This window comes from Pelodiscus sinensis, chromosome 10 (assembly GCF_052426305.1).
Source record: "Pelodiscus sinensis isolate ZL-2025 chromosome 10, ASM5242630v1, whole genome shotgun sequence".
In the NCBI taxonomy this organism is placed as follows: domain Eukaryota; kingdom Metazoa; phylum Chordata; order Testudines; family Trionychidae; genus Pelodiscus; species Pelodiscus sinensis.
This window is the reverse complement of record NC_143061.1, coordinates 28721479-28738009: the sequence shown is the minus strand read 5'-3', so window position 1 is coordinate 28738009 and position 16531 is coordinate 28721479. Positions and strand designations below refer to the sequence as shown.

General features: G+C 43.7%; 1 protein-coding gene across 1 annotated transcript; it reads left to right on the top strand.

The window, feature by feature from the left end:
• The first annotated feature begins 442 nt into the window (after positions 1-442).
• SUCNR1 (succinate receptor 1) lies at positions 443-6488 on the top strand. Its single transcript, XM_006115976.5, has 2 exons — positions 443-596; positions 3353-6488. The coding sequence occupies exons 1-2, from the start codon at positions 594-596 to the stop codon at positions 4331-4333; spliced, it is 984 nt and encodes a 327-aa protein (XP_006116038.3). The 5' UTR covers positions 443-593; the 3' UTR covers positions 4334-6488.
• The last annotated feature ends 10043 nt before the right edge of the window (positions 6489-16531 follow it).

The following is a 16531-nucleotide window of genomic DNA, read 5'->3' as shown; positions in this document are numbered from 1 at the left end:
AAGCCTCATTCTACTTATTTTGATGGGGAAACTGAGGCACCAGAGTTGGTTGATTTGCCCAAGGTCAGTGAATAGGATAAATGGCAGTAGAACCCAGATTTCCTTACTTCTAGTCCTGTAATTCAACCACAAGGCTATACATATCCTCTTGTGATGAATATTTCTTTATTATTAGGAAATAATAGTTTTAAGCATCTGTTTGCTAAATTCAAAATCTGTTATAATGATGTTTTCAGCATTCTCTAGCCATATAAAAGTGAATATGATAAATAACCACAATGCAGGATTTTTGGCTACTTTCTGCAGCACATATAGTCAAGTTGGTCTAGGTCTGTGTAAAAAATAATTACCTTTTGGCTAAGATCAAGTTTATTTTTCTAGTTGACTCAGAGTAAGTTTCGCAATATTTCCCACTTCCGTGAGACTTCCTGCAAATCAAGCTCAGACAATGTGCCCCATTCTCTTGAATAATTAACCACCTTTGCATGATATGCAAAATAAGCTGAGACAACGTGTTCAAGTTGCACTCTAATAAGCCAGACACTTTCATCGGGTCATGGTTAAAGGAGTGTCTACCAAGTGTCTACCACAAAATGGTAAGTTACAATCTTTAGTGAGCTAGACTTTCATGCCTTTTTAAACTGTTAGTGATTTACTCTTTCAGGCTTATGACAAAATGTTAGAATTACTATCCCTTTGTGAACATTCAAAGATGTGATTAGCCATATAGGAGCAACTAAATGGTGTGCCTCACTCTGCCTTTGAGTTACCTTTTCCCTGAATATTGCTCTGAAGGGGATCAATAAGTCTGTTTTCAGGAGGTACATGAAACAATGGAGCTTTCAATATTTTACCACTTTTTTCCATTGAAAGCATATGTGGTGTGCAGCAATCCCATTGTTCAAACTTTTATTTTTTTAAAAGGTTTAAATTTGGTCACAATGATTTGAATTGCAAGGGCTTAGCTAAAAGCAGGTATATGGGGTTTCTGTGATTAAAGTCAGTATCTTGTGATGATGTCAACTAACATTTTTACAGGTATCTATTAGTACATGATATGTTGTATATTCATCTTTGATTCATACAACTATTTTATCTCATAATCTTAAAAGTAGTTTTCTTGCTACAATAATCAGCTGCCCCTATAGATTAGTGACAGATTTTTATATATTTTAGACAACGTAAACAATAAATATACAAAACATTTAAAACAGGAATGTCAATATATTTTGAGAAAATGTGATTCCTATTCTTAGGAAATGTTAATCGAAACTTCATTGAACATAAGTTGTAATCTCATTTCTGTTTTTCTTACATTTTTTTTTCTCACTATACGTTGTCAGTGATTGTGCTGCCAATATTTTAATAATGGGCTCCTACAAAAAATACCTCATTAGCCACTAATAAGCACCACAAACCAGGGTGTGTGTGTGCGTGCGCTATTAATGTGCTTCCCCTATTTAAACAGAATTTCACATCACTGTAACCTATGAAGGCAAAACTCGGTAAACAAAATTCTACTAAGTCCACTCTGGTAGAGATGTTTATATTTGTTCCTGAAAAACACACTGAATACAGTGAAGATATAGCACAAAGATCAGCTTGGTTATTTGAGGAAAATGGAAACAGCCTTTCACTGGAATTATTCCCCCCTCCCAGCCCCAGTTGATACTAGGTGAAATTTAAATGCAAAGCAATATTTTTTAGGACAAGGGCTAATTTACACATTTCAAGGGAGATGTGCGTGAACTACGTCAGAGACAAAGTATCCCAGTCATCTCTGGAATTTTAACAAGTGGCTTCCAAAAGTTCTTGTTAGCCTGTCATGATGTATTTTATTCTGAAATCCAATAGCAGGATAATAAATGGTTGGTTTAAATAGCCAAATAGAAGGCATAATAAATTGTGAATGTTGTTCTCAATTATCCCAGCTAATTTGATAATTTATATCATAAAATAACTTAAAATTGTAAACATAATTATTCATAGATAGTCCTGCACTAGACAAGGGTGCTGGACAATGTATTTTTACAACTTTGCAAATAAGCTAAATTGTGTGCGTATATTCCTTTAATATAGCACTTTTCTCAGCTTGCAGCAATCAAATCATTACCTGTTAGCTAAAATACAGAAAAATATACTATGCTGAAAGTTCCTTGGGGCAGTAACTGCATCTCAACTTCACAGCACTCAGTAGAATAGGACCCTGGGCATTCTATCTTACAAATAAATAATTATAATTATAATAATACACCATACAGAGAGCTGAATAGAGCTGAGATTTACTTGTAAAATGTTCACTAAAAATCGTGAATTGATGAAAGTTTAGACTTTACCACTGATATTTAACTGATAATTTTATCCAAACTTGAATTTAGCTAATGTCTTTTTATTGACTTCAGTGGGATTTAGATCTGACCCTAACTTTGCCAACAATTGTGAACTTTGGATTTAATATGTTTAGCATTGGCTTGTATTGTGAAAAATAGAAAACTAATATTATGATCTATGAAATTGCAAGAAATGAAATCTCCTTTTCTTCAAAATTGCCTTAGAATTTCTGAGACACAAATGTCAACTGCAATTCATGCTATTATCACTCTTATAAGGCTGTGTCTATGTAATTCTGATAAACAAGATGAACATTAGCTTATTCCAATGACCATATAAACAGTACACATTCTTATGGGTTGGTAAACAAGATTGTTTCCTTTTTCTAACTAACATGACTAATTGAAACTTCTTCCCAATACAGTCATTACCAATGGCTCAATCCTATACTACAATTTCATTCCTTACTTGGGCAAAGGTCCCTCTGGAAATGATGGGATTTCTGCCACAGTAAGCAGTGAGTAAGATGTAGGAGTAAAGCCCCACTGACACAGAAAGAGGTGATTTCCCCCAAAAATGCTATTATGACAGCTTTTTCTCCCTCCTCCTATCACATTCTCTATTGCCCAGTGCTGTGTAAGTATAACATAATGATTTTAGTTTAGACAGTTAGTATAATGGACACACAGCTTTGTGCTCTGTCTTATGGGAGACCCTCAGGAAAATAAATCTCATACACAATCCCAAAGTCCTTGCTCCATTTCTTACTAAGGAAGTATTCTCACAATTTCATCTGTATTTTTGATCATTATGTTTTTTACATCTCTTTGATGTCAAGACCTTGAAACAGTAAGGTTGTGTTTATAAGACATTTTTTTTTGCAGAGATGGAAGTGAAAAGATAGTGTAAAAGAAAATTAAGTTGCAATAACCACATTTATCACAGTTGAGATATCAAAAAATAGAATAGCACTGTAATTGTCATTTTTATTCTTATTGATTTTATGTTTTTAACTTTCCAGGATGGGTATAAGACAAATGATTGCCTGGAGATGAATAACACCCTGTCAAAGTATTACCTTTCTACCATGTATACTATTGAGTTCATTTTTGGCATCATTGGAAATAGCATTGTCGTCTTTGGCTACATCTTCTGCCTGAAAATTTGGAAAAGTGGCAATATTTACCTGTTTAACTTATCATTATCAGACTTTGCATTTCTATGTACACTTCCAATGTTGGTGACAAGCTACTGCAAAGGAGAGTGGACATATGGGGATGTTTTGTGCCGAAGCAACAGGTTCCTCCTGCATGTAAACCTATACACAAGCATCCTTTTTCTCACCTTTATCAGCATTGATCGTTATATGCTCATTCAATATCCCTTCAGAGATCATTTTCTACAGAAAAAGAAGATAGCTGTTGTTTTATCTGTTGCCGTATGGATTCTGGTTACACTTGAACTGGTGCCAATATTCACCTTCATAAAAACTGATGTCAGTGATAACCAATGTAGAGATTATGCAAGTTCTCGAGAAGCAGAAAGGAACTTGATCTATAGTATGTGCCTGACGTTTTTGGGGTTTGTAATCCCTCTGTGTGTTATGTGCTTTTTTTACCTGAAGATGGTTCGCTTTCTTAAGAACCGTAGTGAGCAGTTCACAGCTGCTCAGCCACTTGAGAAACCTCTTTCTCTAGTCATCATAGCACTGGTTATCTTTTTACTCCTCTTTACTCCATACCACATAATGCGCAATGTGAGGATTGCCTCTCAAATGAAATCCTGGAATCAAACCCAGTGCACAAAGAACATCATCCACGCCATTTATATTATAACACGGCCTATTGCCTTTTTAAATAGTGTCATTAATCCTGTCTTTTATTTCCTCATGGGTGATCACTTTCGGGAAATGCTGATGACTAAAGTAAGACAACTCTTAAAAAGGATAACACCCACAGCAAATGAGGTGATGACAAAGCACTCTGACACAGAAACACCCTGAGGAATAAAGGTCCCTGGTTGATGGAACAGCTTTTACTGCTATATATTGAGGCTTTATGTAGATAGCTTCATTTAGGGTTGGCTAGTACATGAAATGAAGCCATTACTTACCAACGGCATAATAAACCTGATCTTACTATCTTTATTCAGGCAAAATTCTCACTGGCTTCAATAGCTGGTTGTAATTATAACAGTTGCAGGGGAGCCGATAGTCTCCATGGGCTCCTAGACGAGGTGGGGAGGGCCCAGCTCCATGCTCCCAGAAAGGCAGGGATTCAAGCCGAAAGACCAGGGCAAGACAGCATGCCCTCAGTACACCCCCCCCCCATCCCTCAGAGCCTCACAGAGCGCATAGCATGGCATTCAAGTGGCAATTTAAAGAGACAAAGGCTCCAGCTGTGTAGCCAGGAGGCCCAGGCCCTTTGAATTGCCAGGTTCCAGGCCTGCTGCCCCTTTTACCCCCTCTTTCCCCTGCCCTCTATTGGTGGGCCTGGTCACATGACAGAAGAATATATGCACTTGTCTGTTTTAACCGAATGGAAATTGAATGTCTTGACGGTGTCTATCAAAGGGCAGAGGATATATGCAATAGTGTTTCAACTGCGTTCATAGGTGAGGGCAGAGATGTTCCTTTTAAGAGCTCTGGCTGACACATGCACATACTGAACTTAGGCACATGTGACATGGAGGCACTTGGTCCCCCACACAGCGTTCACCTCAGGGCCCTCTAGTCTGTTCTTGTTTCACACTCTGAGGCTGCAGACCATTTATTTTGTAGAAGAAATGTCTGAAAATTCTTGGTTGAACTCGTCAGGGGAGTGGTATGTCTTAGGATGGGCTTGATAGCTTTATAATTTACTTATCATATATCTCTGTGTTGGTATTTGTTGAATAACTGAAAATGGAGAATCTTGCTTTGAAGCCCAAGCATCATCTGATACCTGAGTCGGGCTAAAGGAGTCCAAATCTCAAACCAGACTTCACTTTAATGCACTCCATAGACGATGAAGTATTGTATGTAAAAATTGCTTGGTTTAGGTATGACATCTAGCTCTTGATAGTTGTGCACCCATAAGGCACTGGGGTGCTGCGCTGGGGATCTGAGATGGTTTTCTTATTGGATTATTCCTCAGGTGACACTCCAATAAGGTAGTTTCAGAGGGGTTGCCATGTTAGTCTGTAACTGGAAAAAATTTAAAAAACAGCGAATAGGCCTGCAGTACCTTAAAGATTAACAAAAAAATGTAGATGGTATCATGAGGTTTTGTGGGCACAGCCCACGTCTTCAGATGAAATTTCCATCTATATGTTTTGTTAGCCTCTAAGGTGCTGCAGAACTATGCACTGTTGTTCAAGTTACTCCAATAACTAATCATGTCAAGGTACAGCTCAAAATTTGTTTAATAACTGTCTGATAATAAACCATGCAGTCAGTAAACTTCAGAAATCTTAATGTTTTGCTTTTAATATGCACGTTCCCATACTTCATGACTTTCTCACTTCTCACCTGTAAACGGAATAATTCCTTAGCATGAAAATTGTAATTCATTGAATATAAAGTACATTTGGACAATATTAGCTGAGATTTCTGTCTGTATCTCCTATATGACACATTTGAACATTTCAGTAAAGATTCTTGACTGATGTAAATTAGCACTTTCACCACACAGGATCTACCATCAATATTCAGTATGGGCACGTCTAAACTCCAAATAGCTTATCTTGAAATAGCGCGTCTACACAGCTAATGCCCATCGAAATAGGACTGAGCTATTTTGAAATAGAGCGTCCACACTCATGGATGCTGAATCGTATTTAAGGCCACCCGGAAGCACTTCAGGCAGGGCATCAGGACAGCACTCACTTCCCGTAGCTGCTACCTAAGGCTATCTGAGGCTCATGCTTAAAGGGATGCCCTTGTACAGTTGTGTCTCAGGCTCTTCTCCTTTGTCTACCTCATTGAGGGACAGCAAAGCCTTTTCTCTGCCTGCTCTGGTTGCCCTTGTGGACATCACAGCACTCCTGCCATGAAGCCAAACCTATCTCCAAGCAGGCGACAGCTCTTATGTTGCATGCTGCACCTACTGGTGCAGTTTCTGTGGGCTGCTCTCGTAGTCCTGCAGGAACAGGACCCCGAGCTCTTTGCAGGACACCTCCTCACCTCTCTCCAGGCACTGATCATGCAGCTCGACCCCACCCACCCTCCCCTGCACACTGTGCACCCCTGCTTCTGGCAATTGGACACCAGTTCTGATTGGTGGGATCAGATCATCATGGAGCAGTGGGACGAGCAGCAGTGGCTCCAGAATTTCTGCATGTGGAAGGACACCTTCATGGAGCTGTGTGAGTGGCTCGCCCCTGCCCTCCGGCAATGGGACACCCACATGCAACCCACCATCCCCCTCCAGAAGTGGATCACCATCACCCTCTGGAAGCCCGCCACACCAGACAGCTACCAATCCATTGGGAATCAGTTTGGCATGGGAATCATGGTCATGCAGGTATAGTGCTCTCATGCTATTGTCCCAGGAGGGGGGTGAACTGCTGGAATGGGGTTCCCTAGGGAAGGGGTGGTGGGGTGGTGGAAGCCTCCACTCTGGGAGGTTTTTTTGGTCCTGCCTTCACAAAGACCTGCCAGGGGGATGGGGTAAGTTGGGGTTGCTCCTAGTGTGTGTGGGGGGAGGGCAGGGGAGATTGGGCTTCGATAACTCCCGAGGGCCCAGGCAACCCTGTGATTCTCTGTGTCCCTTCTAAGTCCGTAGTCACCAACCAGTCAATCGTGATTGACTGGTCGATCCCGAGGCCTTGACCAGTCGATCATGAGGCATTCTGGGCCCCCCATTTCCTCCCTCCTCCAAGAAACCCCACTACCTACCTTGAGCAACAATGGAGGTAGTGGCAGCTTCCTGCGAGGTGGACGGAAGTCCTACAGCTGCACATCACTTCCAGGGGTTCCGGAAATGCGCTAGCTGCTTCCTTGCCCCAGATCCCTGGCGTTCTGGGAACTTACTGGGTAAGTCCCCAGAGGCATGCACTGGGACTTCCCTTCTCTATGGGAGGGGGGAATCAGGCCCAGAGGGGGTGCGCAATGGAGGCTTCCCTGCTCCGCGGGGGGTCGAGGGGTCACGTGTGCGGGCTTCCCTATTCCACGGGGGGGAGGGGGAGAGTCAGGTCTGGCAGAGGCGTGCAACGGGGCTTCCTTCCTCTGTGGGAGGGGGGGTCGGCCCCGGAGGGAGCGCGCAACAGAGGAGGCTTCCCTGCTCGGTGGGAGGGGGAGTCAGGCCCAGCGGAGGCACGTGATGGGGCTTCCTTCCTCTGTGGGGGGGGACGACAGGGTGCCAGGGGGCAACAGTTTTCTTCAGTGGGGAGCAGGGTGCTGGGGGGCAGGTTTCTGGAGCAGGGAGCAGGGGAATAGGGGGCAACAGTTTTCTTCAGCGGGGGGCAGGGTGCTGGGGGGCAGGTTTCTGCAGCAGGGGGAAGGGGAACACCCTGTTCCCTGCCTCAGCACCCACTAGCACCCTTCCCCAGTACTGTGTCCCCTGTTCCCAACTGATTTTTCTGTGGGTCAGTGACCCCTGACTCAAGACAGGTTCCCTGCTCTTTTCATAAATAAAGACAATGCCGAAACTTTTTGTGTTTGACAGTATTTTATTTAAAAATGAAGCCTGGCCAACAAACCCCCAATTGGGGCCAAGCCCCATCTGGCCACAACCACTCCTGCACTCCCCCTTCCCCAGGCCCTAGATCTGAACCTATCATACACTGGAATCCCCTGCCCTGAGTCCCTCACATATCCCAACCCAAAGTCCTGCACCCTCACATCCACAAACCTGTGGCTTGCCTAGTCCCCCAACACTGCCCAGCCTGGAGCCCCCTCCCTGAGCCAGCGTCCCCTTCACCACCTCCTCCTGCATCCAGATTTCCTCCCAGACCCTGCACCTCTCACCCCTTCCCACACCCAAATCCCTCATTCCCCCCCCAGAGTCTATACATCCTGTCTCAACCCAGCGAGGGTACGGCTAGACTGCAGGAGTTTTTCAGGATTCTGGAGATATCCCAGAAACACTCTTCTGCATCCAGGAATACATTTGTTCTTCTGCTTTTTTTAGTAGAAGAGCAAACATGCTCTTTCGGTCACCCCTATATTCTTCTTTCCATGAGGAATAAGGGGGCTTCCAAAAGAAGGGGGTTTTCTGACATTTGGTCCAGCCTAGACAGGCCAAAAATCTCTTCCTACAGAAGAATTGAAAAGAAAAGCAGCAGTATAAGGACTGGGGATAGCAAGTCATGGAGAGGAGGAGAATAGTGAGGGCGGGGCTTCAAGGAAGGGGCGGGGCAGTAGATCTTGGCTTGGTCTGTCATTTAAAAAGTGATCTTGGGTGTAAAAAGGTTGGAGACCACTGTTCTGAGTGGTGAGGCCCATCAACACTGTTCTGTTGTGCAGGGACATCAACCTGGGCAACATGGACCCCCTCGCTGCCAACTTTGCCACTATGGGATTCCCCAATTAAGGGGTGCTATTGACGGCACCCATATCCCCATCCGGGCCCTGGACCACCAGGCATCTGAATACATCAACCACAAAGGGTACTTTTTGATGGTCCTGCAGGTCCTCATCAAGCACCGTGGCCAGTTAATAGACATATGTGTTGGATGGTCAGGGAAAGCACATGAGGCCTATGTCTTCCAAAACTCCAGCCTCTTCTAGAAGCTGCACCGACTGCACCATCAGGATCGGGGATGTGGATATGCCTATGTGCATTGTAGAGGATGCAGCCTACCCCTGGTTGATACAGCCCTACACCAGATACTTTGACGCCACCAAGGAACACTTTATTGCCAGGCAAAGCAGGGCCCGCGCTGTGGTAGAGGGTGCCTTTGGGCTTCTGAAGGGGAGGTTCCATTGCCTCCTCATCCAGCTGGACCACTGCAAGTGGAACATCCCCCAAGTGGTGGCTGTGTGCTGTGTCCTCCACAACCTTTGTGAACATAAGGGGAAGATATTCTTGCCAAGGTTGGGGGCAGAGGCCGAGCGGCTCAGCAGGATGGTATGGGAGATGTAGAACACACCCTTCACAGCTTGTCCAGGTGTGTAGAACACTCAGAAGGTCAGTCTTTCTGGGAGACACTGTGCCTGAGGCTTAGCCCTCATCTCTGAGCTGAGACTGAAAGGTCTTGGGTCAGACAAAGGCAATATGCTTTGAGCAAGGCCATCTGTGAGCCCTTTCCTGCACAGATGTCCAAGGGAAGAGTCTCACTACCCCTACGTCCCAGGGACAAGCAGGCAAGGGAAGGTGAAGGCCAGACCAGGAACCTGCAAACAGCAAGGGGGCAACAAGGTGTCTGAGCTTCCCTCCATGCTGCTTACACACTGGGTCCAGCAGTGGCAGTGAACCACAGGGAGAGGACTTTTATCCCTGCCGTCTGGAGGTGAGGGAGGAGGGTGTTGGGGAGAGGTGTGTGTGGCCAGTGGATGCTCCTCCACCTCACTGTGCTGTCCCCAGGAGCGACTGCTGCCCCGAGAGTGAAGCGATGTGTGTGCGCTATGTGTGGCACTACTGTGTGTGTGTGTGTATGTGCGTCTCCATGTCCCCAGCCTTCTTCTGATGGTGGCTTGTGGTGGGAGGGTGTCCCAATCTGGGATCAGGAGTAAGGCAGGTGTCTCCAGCCACCCTGAGAGCAAGAGCACAAGGGTCCTGTGTTGCAGCCTCCTGGGGCCATTTGCCCCATACTGGTGCTCCACATGCACACGCTGCTGCGCGATCCTCAGGCCGAGAAGGCCAAGTGAGAAGCATGCAGCTTCCTCTTGCCATCTGCTGCCTCCACCTGGTGCAGAGATCCTGGTGGTTTGCCTCCTCGCAGCAGACCAGGAAGGCATGTGCCCCTTTTGTCCCCAGGGAGGGTACTGGGGGCTGTCTGTGGCTCCCTTGCAGCTGTGGAGGGCTCAATGGGAGCAACAGGATCACACATGGGGGCTGCCAACACTGTGTAGGCTGCTGCTCTGTGGCTCTCAGCTGTCAGGGCCTGCTGTGTGCCACAAGCCCTTTCCCCTGTGGCTGCACCTTTAAAGCCTGCAGGAGAAGGGGGACTATAGAGTTCTAATGAGTGTGGACAGAAAGCACCCATGGGATAACCTGGAGGCCTCTTATTTTGAAATAACTCCAGCCGCCCTGTGTACACGCACCCTATTCTGAAATAGCTATTGAACTGAGCTACATTGAACTGAGCTCTTTGGATTGAAGTTTAGCAGGGCCATGAAACTATTTTTTACCCATCCTCCATCAGCAGCGCCTGCCATAGAGTGTAATTTAGGGGGGAAACGGCAGTAATAAAGATATTTGAATAAAGCATGGAGTTTTTGCTCATTCACATTCATTTTAAATTGTGTTTTTAAACAGCTAGTTTCTTTTGCAGAAAAATTACAAAATAAACTTCGTACAACAGTTTCAACATATTGAGAAGCATTAACTAAGCCTTGCAACATCTCTGTTAGATAAATCATCATTCCCGAGACTCAGTCTCCCCTAAGCCAAGGTCACGCTACAAATAAATGGTGCAATGAGGAATAGGACCTCAACGGCTTAGAGACAGATCTACATTACAGAATTAGACTGCTTCCTCGTTAAATGAGCGCAGTAGAGTATTCTTCCTTGCACTAAAATATTGGCTCTATTCTATTTTATTAACCCATTTTACTAGATGCCACAAAAACCACACCCTGAGAATCTGCAGTCGAAAGACAAAGAGGAACGTTAGTAAGAAGGAAATTCTTTCACAATTGTTTTCTGCAATGCATACCGTGAAAAAATGAACTTGAGGACTTTACAGCCATCACTTAGCCCAAGCCCCTGCTGAAGCTTATTCTCCAGTGTGTGCAAGATAGTATTCTGCATTCTGATTTAGCCTGCTAGTGTAGAAGCACTTTCAATAATATGAAAAGACAATTGGCTTCTACAGCAGAATGAGACCATTAACAAGGAGCACAAAACCTAGTCCAGCCATAGGGAACCAGGATCTTGCCCCCACCTTAAACTTTCTAGGGTGTATTACCAATCCTTTCTTCCCATTTTAGGTCTGAATATTTTTATAGGTTACAGGTGGGTTTGCCATATTTGAGAGTTACTTAAAAGAGAAAACAAAAGCAAAATACATATTTTAGCATGGCCCCAGTAAAACTATATACTAAGTGTTGACTGCATTGTCTTACAATATTTGAACTCTAATCCAAATAGATATTTGATTGAAAATGAATAATGTGCATAAAAGCTTGATTTCTATGCTAGTTCGTTTTGTTCACAAAACATCAGTTTGGACACCCACTGTGTTTGTAACAAAGCTGCATAAATTTCACATACTTTGTCAGTGATCCATCCTATGAATTATGGCAGCAATGCCTGTTAACCGCATACAGATAACACCATTTTCGTTATCAATGTTTCCTGTTTTTTTTTTTTTTTAAAGACCACAGTACTTAAAACTAAGCAGCCATTATTAACTTGAGTCTGGACCTTGACATAAAATATGCTCACCCCAAAGGACAAGGGTAACATGTAAAATATCCAATAATCAGATTAAATGTGACATTTTCAAATAGATATTTATCCATTTAAAAGGGGGGGGGCTTTCATAAAGGGGAAAAACCCTGTCAGTGTTCCATTCAGACATAGATATTACTTGTTTTTAATATATTAAAAGAAAGTTATTTGTATCAGTTAGCAAAGATATTTGGTTTAAATGAAAGTTTTTTCACTCCTCGGGTATGTCTAGACTACATGGCTTCGTCGATGAAGTTTCTAGACATAGGGAAATGAAGCAGTGTTTTAAATAATTCCCGCTTCATTTACATCAAAATGGCTGCCGCGCTATGTCGATCAGCTGTTTGACGGCACAGCATGGCCCTTGTCAACCGCCCCGTTATGCCTCGTGGAATGGAGTTTACCGGGGCAGTCAACAAGGACTTCCCTTCTCGACCACGGAGCGTCCAGGCTACCACGCTGTGCTGCCAAACAGCTGATTGGCACAGCGCGGCAGCCATTTTGATGTAAATGAAGTGACAATTATTTAAATCACAACTTCATTTCCCTTTTTCGAGTACACTAATCTACATGGCTCTGTTGACGGAGCCATGTAGTTTAGACAAATCCCTCCTGACTACTCCAGCAATAAAGCACTAGCCGTCTAAACGGCTCCTTTTTGCGCAAAAACCCCCTCTTGAGCAAGACCCGTTTTTCCTGAAAAAAATGCAGAAGAACGGCTCTTGCGCCAGCAGTGGGTTTTATGCAAAAAGGAGCTGTGTAGACAGCTCCTTTTTGGGCAAAAGCCTTTTGTGCAAAAATGGAGCCTAATTAATTATGCAAATGCGGTGCGGCGATATTCCACGCTTAGTCTTATTTGAATATTTTTTGCACAAGAGGCTATAGTGTAGACATGCCTCTTAGCTCAGTTCAGCTTGAAGTACTTCCTAAAGCAGAATTGGCCCTGGGTTAAATGAAAATAGTGGTGCTCACACAGATTCTTTCAATGGTTTAGCTACATTGGTTGAAAGTCAAATCTTAAATTAAACCAGTGCAATTTTGCCTTTAGGCAAGGTCCAACTTTGCAACATGTTTTACTATCTCATCAGTTTTTTCAGTCTCGTCAAAAGCAAACCAGGAGTAGGTTGAACACTCCATTATTAGTGGAGCTGCAGCTGCTAATAATCTGTTCCTAGACTGCAGTGAGGAACTTTTCAAGCTCTAACATTAGGTGATCTGTATTAGCGAGGTAATTGATAGGAGTCAGCAGAATTTCTCTACCAAGCCTTTCTAATCTTAGCTGCTCAAATGCTGCATAAAGATACAGAATAACCACTGCACTAATTTACATTGGTAGATTATGTGAGCTCTGGTCAAGCTATAACTAAATGGGGAGGGAGGCCTGTTTCTTCAGACATGGGGAATTGGAGGCTGAGGCTGAGGAGTCATGCAGAGAAACTCTAGGAATGCCAGAATGCTTAAATCAGATGTAAGGGTTGGCTTCTTGTTGTTGTTATTGGTATGAATTACCAATTAAACTGAACCACAGGAATGGTGCTGGTATGGACTGTATCACAGATGGTTTTCAAAGCAGGGTGTGGAATTCAGTTGTTTACACAATACTAAGGGACAGAACGTTTAACAGCAGTAACTGTGCTCTGAACTCTCTACACCTGTGGTTTCCAAACTTTTTTGCTCATGACCCAGTTGAAGAAATTAATTGATGCCCAGAACCAACATAATCTGACTAGAGTGTGGGCACCAGGATGGGGCTGAGGATGAGAGCTTTGAGGTGTAAGAGGGGGCTCTGCTTTTGAGGGTGTCAGGGCTGTGGCAGGAGGGGCTTATCTTGAGCAGCTCCTAGTCAGCAGTGGTGCTCTGCCCTCCTGGCACTGCAGGCCATGCTGTGCCCCAGAAGCAACCAGCAGCAGGTTCCCAGCCAATGGGAGTGAGGAGCTAGTGCATGGGGCAGAGGCAGTGCCCGGAGCCCCGTGCACTCTCCTCCCTCCCCCCAGCTAGGAGCCAGGCCAGCTGCCCACTGCTTCAAAAATATTTTCAAATGTATTTAAAATGTAATCTGGACTCAGGTTTCCTTCAACTAAAGTCATGCTGATTGAATGTCACCGAACTCCAAAAGAATTAAATTAATATAAATAACTGAGTTTACTTTGCCATTATGTTGTTATGAAGTCAAGCAGTTGGAGCAGGGGTGGGCAATAAGTAGCCCACGAGCCAGATGTGTTTTGTCAGGGTTAGCCCCCACTGGACCTCCAGATGCTGTCTGCCCACGGGAGCTTTCAATTTAAACAGACAGCCAAAGGGTGGGAGAATGACCTCACCATATGTTAAGTAAAGGGTGGGGCACTTTGTCTGGCTTGTTAGAAAAGGTGTGTGCTCTGTTAAGAGCTAAAATGATTCGCTGTAGCAGCTTCATAACAAGTCGGACTGGGTATGGTCACCCTTTTCTCCCACATATCTTCCCAGTGACCACACAAAAAAGAAGGGGGGGAGGGTTATTTATGTCCCTGTTGGTGCAGAAAAAGCTCTCTTACCTGATCCAAACAGAGTAGTATCAATGCGCCCACCCATGGAGGTAGTTAAAAAACATGTTTTGTCATACTCCATTTTCTAGGAGTTCTGGGAAGGAATTTTCCCCTCACTACCAGATTGGCTAAGGCAAGGTGGGTAGCGGGGTGGGGGGGCGGAGGTTTGTTTTTTTTCAATACTCCGCAGGAAGCTGGGGTCTTAGTTGGGGCAAAAAGGAAATTGGGATTGGGCAATCGTGTCACAATTCATTATGCAACTGTGGGGTAGATGGCAAGGTATGCTGCAGGGAAGGGCTATGGTGATCAGCAGATAAAATGGATTTCCAGAGAATTCAAAGGAGGCATACTTGAAATGAGTGAAAGCTGGGGAGGGGTTGGGACAGAGAAGTGAAGGGACTTAAGGTTTCTGTATAGGGTACAGCAGGGAATCAACCCCCTGATCATTCAAGCGGGAGTGAGGTCTTAGCAGTAAGTTGCCTGAAGGACCAGGATGGGTACATAGAGAAGGTTAACAGTATCCCCATTTGGTATATGTAAATGATTATGGAATTACCTGCACTGAAAATTTATCTGCTATGTACTCCCACACAGGAATAGAGTTGCAGACTAATTAAACAACATTCCAGTATCTCCTGTCCTTTTGGCATAGCCAGGCAATGGAGGCACAGAGAGGTGAAGTGAAATAGAACTTCTTCTGAGCATTAGGCCTATCCATGAGAGCATGCTGCCATCTTCTTTTCTAGCTGCAAAGTACTCTATTATCTCAGTAAGCAAATGAAGGATATCTCAGTGCATCTGGACAGTGGTAGACAATGAAAATCTGATCTCTGGCTTTTGAATGGAGCATGTGGTCTCTGACCTCTAGTGATTTAGTGGAGTAACCATCTTTAGGGTAGCAGTGAATACAAGAAGAATTTTTGTAGCCTAAATTTTGTAGTAAGATGAGGGTCTGAAACATAAGCCTATGTATCACAGGCAGGATATGAGGCCTGAGGCCTAGACAGCAATGGTCAAGACTTTGCAAATATAAAGCAGAGTAAAGCAAGAGGCAGGCCCTGATCACAGAGGCTGGCAAGAACAGGTCTGATATTACAAAGACATTCAGATGTAAGAGGTACCAAGTACTCTGACACTATTTTAAAACTTCATAAGAATTAGCCAGATTGGATTGACTGTGATGATTTGATGCCTATCAAAATGGGTAGGAAAAACTGAAGTGTCAGGACACATGGAATTTTTGATGCAGAACATTAAAATGCAATGGAACCAAAAAACCAGGCCTTGCCATGTTCCTGACAAGGACCTTCAGACTGCAGGTCACTCTGGCTTTGAATTTGTTTTCGGGAAATCCTTTACTTTTTTCCATAGTTGTGAAGAAAAGTCAATGATTTTCTGTTTCATTTATGTGTGTGTATATGTATGTCAAGAGTCCCGGTAAGTTTATCTTGAACTATCAGTTTTTTCTGGTTTCTTAGCTGCTTTATCTACAGATTTTAGACAATATGAATCTTCACAAAAATACATATTTCCAATAACGTTTGAGATTTTGTTTACATTTATAAAATTTTGTGAATGAAGTCAATTATACATGGAGGCTATGTCTAGACTGCCCCCTCTTGCACAAAAAAATGCAAATGAGGAGAAGCGTGGAATATCGCTATGCCTCATTTGCATAATTAATGAGGCTCCGTTTTTGCACAAAACCCCTCTCTTGTGCAAGAGCCATTCTTCCGCTTTTTTTCAGTGTAAACGGCTCCTTTTTGTGCAAAAGTCTCTTGCACAAAAACGGAGCCTCATTAATTATGCAAATGAGGCATGGCAATATTCCATGCTTTGCCTCATTTGCATATTTTTTTGCACAAGAGGTGGCAGTCTAGATATAGCCAGAATTTTCAGAGAAAACAAAGAGGAAATAATACTGAAACTCATCAGTGGTTTGCATTGAAATTAATGTTCACAAACTTTTTGTAGCATACTCTCCTGTATAGGAAATTACTGGCAGACTTCTGTATTGTGCTGGGATAAAAGACTCACACCAGCTTATGCTTATGGAAAGACTGTGTATATCTATCAAATCTATTTTTTTCTTTCCATGGGAAGACGCAGAGTGGAATTAAGCTATAGTTTCTAATGAGGCAT